Source organism: Rhinopithecus bieti, unplaced genomic scaffold (genome assembly GCF_001698545.2).
Source record: "Rhinopithecus bieti isolate Rb0 unplaced genomic scaffold, ASM169854v2 scaffold_6090, whole genome shotgun sequence".
NCBI lineage: Eukaryota > Metazoa > Chordata > Mammalia > Primates > Cercopithecidae > Rhinopithecus > Rhinopithecus bieti.
Genome location: NW_016804938.1, coordinates 115,593 through 126,286, shown reverse-complemented (window position 1 = coordinate 126,286; position 10,694 = coordinate 115,593). Strand labels below are relative to the sequence as shown.

Below are 10,694 nucleotides of genomic sequence, written 5' to 3'. Positions count from 1 at the left end.
CTTGAGCCACCACGCCCGGCCTACTGTCATTATTATCTTATCCCCATTCCCACACAAACAAATCTTATTATTACAGGTTTCATTGACACAATCCTATTCTTTTCTTTCCTTTTTGAAATGTAAATTTGATTGTATTTGGCCTGCTTTAAACCTTCAGTGACTTTCTAGTGACTACAAGATAAAGTTTGAATTACTTCTCATGGCACAAAATGCACCTTCATGCCCTGGCCCCTTCGTCTACCTTCTCTTTTGTTTGTTTTGTTTTTGGGGGGCGGGGAATGGAGTCTCGCTCTATCACCAGGCTGGAGTGCAGTGGCGCAATCTTAGCTCACTGCAACCTCCACCTCGTGGATTCAAGCGATTTTCCTGCCTCAGCCTCCCTAGTAGCTGGGACTACAGGCGACTGCCACCACGCCTAGCTAATTTTTGTATTTTTATTAGAGATGGGGTTTCACCATGTTGACCAGGATGGTCTCCATCTCTTGACCTCATGATCTGCCCACCTCGGCCTCCCAAAGTGCTAGGATTACAGACATAAGCCACCGTGCCTGTTCCCTTCTGTTTTTACCACTTTCTTATTTGTAATCTGTCTGTGACTGTATCAAATTACTTTCAGTTTCAATACTAGTCCATCTACTTGGTATTCTCTTTTGTTTCCTTCATTCTACCTTATTTTTAGTTTAAGACTCAGCTTAAATTCAGTATAGCCTATGAAATCTTTGAGGATACTTCAAAGCCAAAAAACAAAAAAAGACATATGGGTGTTCTTATGTGTGCAATCACAGATATATATCTTCATCTGTTTACATGGCTGTCTTACAGTTAGAATTTGATATTCTTGAGGGCAGGCACGTATCTCATGAATTTTGTGTCTCAAGTCTTAATGCCTTGCAGTCAATAAAATGTGTTCATTGAATGGAAAGGCTTTAAAGTGATAATGCTTTGGAAATATCTGTGGGGTCCAGATTTAAGAAGGCTTTTAATGTCAGACTAAAACTTATCATGTATTCTGCAAATATTGACATTCCATTAAAGGTTTCTTTATCAGTGCAATACACACACACACACACACACACACACACACACACACACGCCAGTGCTAACATAGCATTCACTGTTGTCAAATACTGTTCTAAACTTATTTAATATTGCTATTCTTATTTAATTATTTTTCCTACCTTGCTGTTTGGAAAACTGAGACACAGAATAGTTAAGTGCAATATCCGAATTTAGACAGTAAGTGTTGAGGCAGCAGTTTGCACTCAGGTAGTTTGGCTTCATCATCTATCCCAATAGTCACTTTGGGAAAATGTTAAACAGTATTAGCATGACTGATGACATCGGGATGAAATGGAAAAAGTATAAGCAGGGAATCCAGGTAAAGGGATACTCTGTTAACCCAGGCTTAAAGTGGATTGAAATGGAAGCTATTTCAAAGAACTGGAAGATGTGTTGATGACTGGATATGTGAGAAGGAGAAATTAAGGAGAACACCAAAGTTTCCTGTACAGTGGTTAGGAAAATGTGATCGTGAGTAAAACAGAGAACTAAGGGATAAAGGGGAACATTTTTGGAGCAGAAAATTCAATATTACACATTCTGGTAGAAATGTCCAAATCCAGGAAGGTGGAACTGAAGAGGTGAGAAATTATAAGAGTTTTAAAGTGAGGAAAGGAGTAGAAAACAGAAATAGAGAACATAGTCAGAATTTTCAAGTAACTTTAGCAACTCCATTCCAACAGCATTTACCAAAATGTGATCCATAGATGTTACTAGGTGTTATATACCATAGAGCTCTCAGAAATGAATGTTGGAAAAGTTCAAGAAACACTTAGCACACCAATACTCCGAGACTGATGGAACAGGTATTTACCTTTACAATCTAATTCATCAGAGTTGTCTCCGCAGTCATTTTCTCCATCACATAACTTGCCATGAGGAATGCAGCGGCGATTATAGCAAGGTTTGAAGCCTCTTCGACAGCTTCTGTTTTCTTATAAATAAAAGTAGAAGCTCATAATCAGAGATCATATAGAAATATTTGTACAAAATGAAAATCACAGATAATATTTCATTCATAATGACTGGATTATGGATCTATAAAACAAGTGCTGTGCCGTATAAAAGCTCTGGATTAGAATGTGTCTGTATTGTCAAAGAGTAGTTCATTCAGCAAGGGCCCTTTCTGACTTAGTGTTTTAACTTTAGTGATTCATGCCTGGAGATCTTTTCAAGTTATACCCATGTTATTGTTTCTGGCAATTCTGTCAAGTAGCACAGAAATAAACATATATCACGTATTCAATTCCGAAGCAATAAACATGTACCTCAAACATAACTAAAACACTCCAACATCCATTTCCTATATCCTTTGCATCTATCTGCAAGGATTTTATAACAAGGAGAAAAAGCAATAAACATGTATTCCTGAATCAGTGTCTCGTGGAGTCATCTAAATATCAATAAATTGTTCTTAAAAATTGTCTTAAAATATCTACAGAATTCCCTGAGAAAGAATGACCTTCTGAGTTCTATTTACCATTATGAAGGTTTCTTGACATTCTCTGATTTGGGGCAGAAGCTACTACTTACAATAATTATAGCCACCATGTATTAAACATCAGCTTTGCCCCAGGCTCTGTACTGAGTATATGTAGATAAATACTTGTTGGTTTAATACTCTCAACTACTCATAAGAGCTAGCTATTTCATAGCAGAAAACTAAAACACAGAGAAGTGAGTTATGTTACTTACCCTAGTCACACTAGGGTTTGCACACTAGGCTAGTTACACTAGCAGGTTTGGGAACAAAGATCTAACTTCAGGTGTGAGTCCAAAGCCCATACTTTACACCTGGCATTGGCAAACTATTACCCATAGGCCAGATCTAGCCTGTGAGACTATTTTCATATAGCTCTTGGACTAAGAATAGTTTTAACATTTTTAAAGGATGGTAAATAATAAACAACAGAGGATATGTGACAGAAAGCATATATGACCCACAAAACCTAACATATTTACCAGCTGAACCTTTATAGAAAATGCTTGCCAACTCCTGCTCTACACAAGTAACATCTGACTTCCACAAAGATAAAAATAACATGAAATATAATCTCAAGTCAACTTATAGTAAATGCAAACCTGTGAGTTTATTACTTTTATATGCTTTAATATTTTTATATCTTATAGAATATAGCCATCCATTAAAGTGAATATGTTATTTGAGATAAATTATTTAAGATATTGGTTGCATATCAATTATGGACAAATTACGTTAGACTCTCAGTTTAAATGATGGTGTGTTATCATGTAATGTAAAACAGTGAGAAGACTGTCTGTGGAACTCACAGATCCTGTCTTTCTCTTGTTCTGACTTTTCTTTAATTATTCAGGTGTAATTATTACCAGATAATGGACTAGAGGAGAAAAGCAGATATAAAATGTAGCAATTACAGATATAGACTCCTAAATTTTGCATAGCACATGAGCCCAATGCTATTGGATTTCCAGGATTAAAAATAAACCAGGACCATTTTTTAAAAATCTGGATCAAATATACAATGATTATCAATGATTATGCAAAGACAGATTTCCAGGAAAAATATTGTTGCAATGAAGGGAAATCTCAGATGCTTACTAGAGCATAAAAGCTAATCTCTACTCCTGAGGGAGGTTAGAGGTTGACTGTCACTTGGTGTTGCCAAAAGAAGCATAGCTGGTGGAATTCTATGTTTGATGTGGACCGTGCCTAAGGAAATGAGCCTTTGTACCGAAGGACACTCGCTCCCATACTAATCCTGGAGACAGAAATAGAACTGACAAGACTTTGATAACAACCCAACAATGTGCTATTGTCTCTTGGTGAAACTTTGCTTCAGAGTAAGCCTGTCCATATCCAAAAACCACTTATATGTCTGAGTTACATTTTAAGGAAAGTAAGCCTAAAACCTATTGCTAGGGATGAATAAGTAGGGAGTTCAGAAGTTTAGCTACTACTTTTAAAAATATTCATATTCTGGCTGGGTGTGGTGCTCAGACCTGTTATCCTAGCACTCTGTGAGGTTGAGGTATGAGGACTGCTTGAGATCAGGAGTTTGAGACCAGTCTGGACAACACAATGAGACTCTGTCTCAAAAAAAAAAAAAAAAAAAAAAAAAAAAAAAAAAAAAAAAAAAAAAAAAAAGTCTATTTTGTGGATATAAAACCATGAGGAAATTATTTAGTGAATATCATGGCTATCAAATAGGAGATAAAGTACCTCATTTTAACACAAGCAAAGCCACATCAATTGCCTTAGATCAACAGGTTCATGAGAAATATTTAAGAAATTATCCACATAAACCAAACAGAGACAAGCAAACCAAAAACTGTAAAAGAATCAGAAAACTTTATCTGAAATGAGCAAACCCATATTGGACACTTACCACAGTAGAGCAGTTTTTCATCTGATTTATCCTTACAGTGAGGAATGCCATCACAGGTGAGCTGGTAGTCAATGCACTCACCATTTCCACATTCAAACTCCGAATAAATGTTGCAGGAGGAATTTTTAGCTGCAAGGAGAAAAAAAAAAAAAAAAGTCAATGCTTTTGTGCAATGATCAATATTTTGGACACCACTACAATTATTTTCTTAATTTTAATTATAAACGAAAATTTATCAAAATGTAAAATTAAAGAGCCATGGTTTATGACATTTCTTTATGAAATTAAGATCTTAAAAAATAATTTTCTGGCCAGGCGCAGAGGCTCACGCCTGTAATCTCAGCACTTTTGGAGGCCGAGGTGGGCGGATCATGAGGTCAGGAGATTGAGACCATCCTGGTCTCATGGTGAAACCCCATCTCTACCAAAAATACAAACAATCAGCCAGGCGTGGTGGCACGTGCCTGCAGTCCCAGGTACATGGCAGGTTGAGGCAGGAGAATTGTTTGAACCCGGGAGGCCAACGTTGCAGTGAATGGAGATCTCGCCACTGCACTCCAGTCTGGGCAACAGGGCGAGACTCTATCTCAAAAGAGTAATAATAATAATAATTATTGTTTTTAAAAAGGGCCAGTTAAAGGAGCTCTGTACATACTGAAAGTGTTTTGTGTTTTCTTACTGGAATCTATTATGTATTTTTCAATATACTAATATTTTTCAGTGCGTAGAGTACCCATTGTGAATGCTCGATGTGAACCATCTCAGTCAAGTGAGTAGTCCCTACTTTTCCCCACTTTCTTGTCTTCCTAACTATCTTCTGATTAAACCTCAGTAGCAAGTTATACTGTTCAGAAATATAAGAATTGTTAAAATGAGACCTTTGTCCAATCCATGTGTGGGAGGTTCCCAGGAGCAGACTCTTTCTTGCTGCCATACATGAGCAGCACTTACTCCATAAAGTGTACAGGAATCAGTGGGATGAGGGGAAGGAGGACAATGGTCAAGTGGAAAGCATGTGCACCTGATGCTATGGACTCCAAATGACTGCTGTCAGAAAGTCTCATTTCTAAGCCTCAGAATTTTTATTAGAAATTAAGAGCTTGAATTTTTAGGTGATTTGCACTAATTTGTAAGTCAAGAGTCTGAAAGTCCAAAAATATCTTTTCTACAGGTAAGTTTCATCCTTACAATGGCAGTATGTGATTACTATTTTGAAGGGTTTCTATTGAGGACAATGGACTTATTTTTAATCTTCAGTAGTAGATTTACCAGCAGACTTTGGGATCCAATTTTTGGGATATACTGTCTGCTTGCATGTATGTACTCACCCCATTGCTTGCTGAATAATTGTACATTTAAATCCATTTGTATTATTTATGTTGGAGGTAAGCAGAATTCATTCATCTCTGCTAATGAAAGAATATGAAAGAATATAGCTTAATTTTATAATTTAGTATTAATTTTTGAGCTTTATTTCAGGAATATTCAATTAAACAGCCACTATTACTATTTGAACTTTCCAAGGTTTTGTTTCTTTATTATACCTAGAATTTAGTTAATTTAGTAGAGGGTCTATTTATCTAAGGCTTCTTTTTTTTTTTAATTATGTCAATTTTTATTTTAGATTCAACAGGTACAGGTGCACATTTGTTACATGGGTTTATAACATGATACTGAGGTTTAAGATATGATTGATCCTGTCACCCAGGTACTGAGCATAGTACCAATAGTTAATTTTTTAACCTTTGTCCACTCTCTTTCTCTCCTCACTCTAACAGATCCAAATGTCCATTGTTGCCATGTTAGTGCCTTTGGGGAAAAGACAAAAACTATTCAAAGATAAATATGTTTTGTATATTATGCAAAAACAAATATTATATGAATACAATTCTTCTTCAGGTACGTTCATTAGATAAAATAGCATTGAGTGCTTTCTGCTTCTTTCTGGAAACATCATGGTTCAGTTGCCCTTATTCTCCTGAACAGCAATTACTTCATCTAATTATATTTACTATATCTATTTCTTTTATGGATTACAATAAGATTAGCAATGTTGTATGCAAGGGGACTGCCTAATCTTCTTGTCAACAGTTATGACAACAAATGGTTTTCCCTCATTTGCCCTCAGTTAGGTGTTAGGTCATGACCTTTCACCCCTTTAATGCTGCCATTAACATTCATGAACTGCTCTGGGTAAAATCACTTAGATGAGGACACAGATATGCTACAAATATTCTCATGTCCCTAAAGACGAATTTGACAAGGAGAAGCCAAGAGTTACTTTCTAAATCTCTCCGCTGGACTACAGGATTTCAATATGAATGCACAATGGATGTCATCTGCCTCTGTAAACAGATTGTGAGCTCTGAGGAATCCAATATCACTCCACAGTTCCATGTGAATACAATCGTGCTTCTTTAAAATGACAGTTTTCTTCCTGATTCATTTCCTCTCATCAATAGAGAGAAGCTTAGTAGGGACAGTTGTATTGAATGTATTATGCAGCAAGGACAGGCCTCCACTGTACAGAAATAAGCTTTGCCGTTGTGACTAAAGGCATTGCTTCACTACTAGCCTGCAGTGACCTGTGAAAGAAACATGAGTGATTCTAATGCATGGCTAACGCTCCAGGCTTACAGATTGCATCAGATCCAGACCATTACAGCTGAAACCACAAAGGCAAACTGAAAGAATTTAAGCAATTGCCTGAGCAATTCAGAGCAGTGTTAAGTGACAAAGAAATATGGGAATTTGTGGCCCGAAATATGGAAATTGGCCATCTGTATTTAAAATTTTGACCAATTGCATCATTTTCTCATTTGTTTTGGCACAGTCTTAAATAAAACAACTTTTACTTTTTGTCCTAAGAGGTGCCTTTTTGGGTTGTAGTATCAACTTGCACAGTGAGAAAATATGTCTATGTTATTTTGTATACGGTGTAATAGTTTTCAAGCTAAAGAAAATTATGCCCAAGCACTTGCATTGAAGAGCAGGTAAGAGATAAAATCCTTCCATTGGAAAGAGAGTAAAAAATGACTGAAGATGAAGATGAAAATACTTATTTTATTATGTAGATATATCCAACTCTGTTAATTTTCTGAATGAAAAGATATGCGCTGAGGATATATTTAATGGGTGAGGAGAGAAAAAAATGTATCAAATTTGACACATTCTGAGAGTGATTTCACCAATTTCCAACAAGATACTTCTCTCTCACCTTTTGTATAAATTGTCTTAACGTTAAAAGGAAATTAACCTTTTTAAATTTTGCTTGCAAGCTTTTCATGGCAATATTGAAACACTTGAACCCTGATTTATTTTGGAAACAGTTTTGGAAACTTAGCTGTTAATAAGTGTATATTGTAATGGTACTAATTAAAGATTGTAATGCCTTTGGGAGGTATAAACATCATGCAAGGCTGCAATGTTACACTCTTAATTAACAGTTTGGAAATGATTACAAATAAGCTGCATGAGCCATCCTCTCTCATTTACATACTGTGATGGACTGTGAGTGGTTTTACTGCAAGGCTACTGATACACTGCCTGTATACCAGTTTATTTCAGCTTCAATTACTTTTGCTATTGATTGAATTCACAAAGTCAAGACTGGAAGTTTTCAGATGATCATTGTGTGCAGATACTTCTCTACCCAGCCCCAACACTTTCTAGTGCACAACCAGGAGGGTAAAAACATTTGTTACCATTTTGGTTATCATTATCTAGCACATGGTATTATAACTAAGCAGAACAGTGAACTCAGTTTTCTTTAGAGCAGAGAGATAACATGACTAAGCTTCTAATATTGGAAGAGAGTATAACTTCATGAATACACAAACACAATTTCAGTTATGTGTGTGGAATTTGGAACATATATGTCATATTACATTTCAATTCTCTTTACTTACTCACACATCTGTTGTCCTCTAGCAATATTCGGTCCCCTCTGCAGGAACAATTCACTCTCCCATTGGGAGTTAAAAGGCACAAGTCATGGCAGCCTCCATTCAATAATGCACATGGAGAAAGTTCACCTACAATAAAGAGGTTGTATTGGTAACATTTCAGATCGAATTTCTATTCTATGTTAGATATATATTAATAGTAAACTATTAGACTGCCTCAATCTCTCAATAATATGTCATTAAAAAGCAACATTCAGGACTTTTGAAAATCTAAGCACTCCTAAGGCTAAGTACATTACAAAAGTATGTAACACTAATCAAATCTTTCTAACACATTTGATACCATGGCATCAGATGAACTAGTTCTGCTAGAAATCACATTGATACTGCAAACTGCAATTTTGTAAAGCACTGCATTGACTAAAGAACTGTTAAGCCCAGATGCAAAGTTTATCTATCAAGTGTAATTTTCATGATTTGAAACAACTTGATTTGAAAATTCAAAGATATGAAGATTGAGAGAGAAATAAGATTTTAGAAGAAATAATTAAAATGAACTGCTCCTGTGATGGTAAATTATGCAATATAGAAGTTGCCTTGAATATTTCAGATAATTTCAATATTTTGAACAGCCAAATCTTGAACACTATTCCTAAGAACTATAAAAAAAAACAAAATCAACCATCGTAGTAACAAAAAATAATATTTTTAAAAAGAAAAAACAAATCCAACTATTACTAGGCAACATATATACACTTTTAGAGATCAGAGATTATACAATGAGAAAATACATTTGCTTTCTATTATAACTTACAACTATTGGTGTCATTGGCAACAGCTATGATTCCCATTGGCTGATGTGGAATATCGGAACGAAGAATTTTTGTGTCTCCTCCTGTGTACTTGTTGGATCGCAGGATAGCTCTTCTTCCCCAGTCTGACCAGAATATATAATTGTCATAAACAGCCAAGCTGAGGAAAGTCCCTGGCCCAGACTTAACTATCACCTGAAATAAATTAAAATACTGTATTTTTATGATGAATACATAGATATTTATATATCCACACCCATTTTTCTTCAAAAATAAAAGATTTAGTTTAGTTGGATTTAATTAACATAAATCATCAGATAAAATAAAATTTTACTAAATGAAATATGATATGCTTTATATTTAAAATGTTTTAGTCACTGTTAGTGCTTGCAATGTATTTACATAATATCTCAAGTATACTTTTATTTAATAATTCAATGTGTACAAGTGTATTGTTTGGTATTATAAACAAAATCAACAAGCCAAAATATTAGATGAAGATTATAAACATTTATTAACCTTTAGTAAGAAATCACCGGATATACAGTAGATACTCATCAAGTTCCCAGAACTACCTATGGAATATAAAGAACGATAAGATCTAGGTTCTTTCTTCATAAGATCTAGGTTCACTGCATGAGTGACTAAACTAGTACATGTCTGAGAATAAAAGTTTAGAAGTAAAGACCATACTTTCACTCAGATCAATATGGAGCAAAAGGGACTAGATTTATCTTTTCATCTAAAACAACCACACAACAGCAAAATATAGGAAACAACACTTTGGAAAACATTGCACATCAGGAAATGAAAGGCATTGATTTCTGGGTAATACGAAATATTAGGTGCATCCCATGGCATCCACCATTTACCAGAGAGAGATTATAAGTAGCAGCACACACAGGACAGAAACAGAGCCCAGGTAATTCCATGAATAAAAGTTATGGGAAGTGAAAGTTATGGGAAAGTTATGGGTTGCTATATCTCGCTGGGCAGAGGGTCAAGAGTAGAGAGTTCAGCAGAGGGAACTGTGGGTATCTGAAAAGAGTCATCCTGGAGCATTCAGTCAAGTACTGGTAAGTGCATGCATGTGTGCGAGCGGACTCCTCCAGGCTGGTGAAAGAACCACCGGAAAGGATGAGAGAGAAGAGTCCCCCAGTTCACATGGGTCCAGAAATCATGTCTGTTAACAACAACCAGATTCAAATATTTAATTCAAATTCTAATTCATGAGACTCTGAGTACTCTTTAGGGTCTGCCTGAGCAGTGGGGAACTATTAACCTAGACTAAATAAACTTTGTTCTAGTCTTCTCTAACAAATCATAAAAGCCAAGCCTGAAAGGAGCAAACTGTTTCAAACTAGCTTAACTGTCAATAATTTTTTATGAGAGTATAAAAATGTATACCAGCAAACTACTATGCAAGGAAAATGTAAAAAGGAAGAAAATCCTCAAATCAACGACTTCTGCTTCCACTTTAAGAAACTAGAAGAAGGCCGGGCGCGGTGGCTCAAGCCTGTAATCCCAGCACTTTGGGAGGCCGAGGCGGGCGG

General features: G+C 35.8%; 1 protein-coding gene across 1 annotated transcript in view; it reads right to left on the bottom strand.

The window, feature by feature from the left end:
• The window catches only part of LOC108528789 (low-density lipoprotein receptor-related protein 1B-like), a gene marked incomplete at its 3' end in the record, with an annotated part of 103,688 nt that overhangs the window by 79,002 nt on the left and 13,992 nt on the right, over positions 1-10,694 (bottom strand). The window contains exons 2-5 of the mRNA XM_017870771.1: positions 9,144-9,336; positions 8,333-8,458; positions 4,425-4,553; positions 1,874-1,993 (exon numbers count right to left, since the gene is read on the bottom strand). Of these exons, the coding sequence (XP_017726260.1) occupies positions 1,874-1,993; positions 4,425-4,553; positions 8,333-8,458; positions 9,144-9,336 (568 nt within the window). The remainder of the gene's footprint in view (positions 1-1,873; positions 1,994-4,424; positions 4,554-8,332; positions 8,459-9,143; positions 9,337-10,694) is intronic.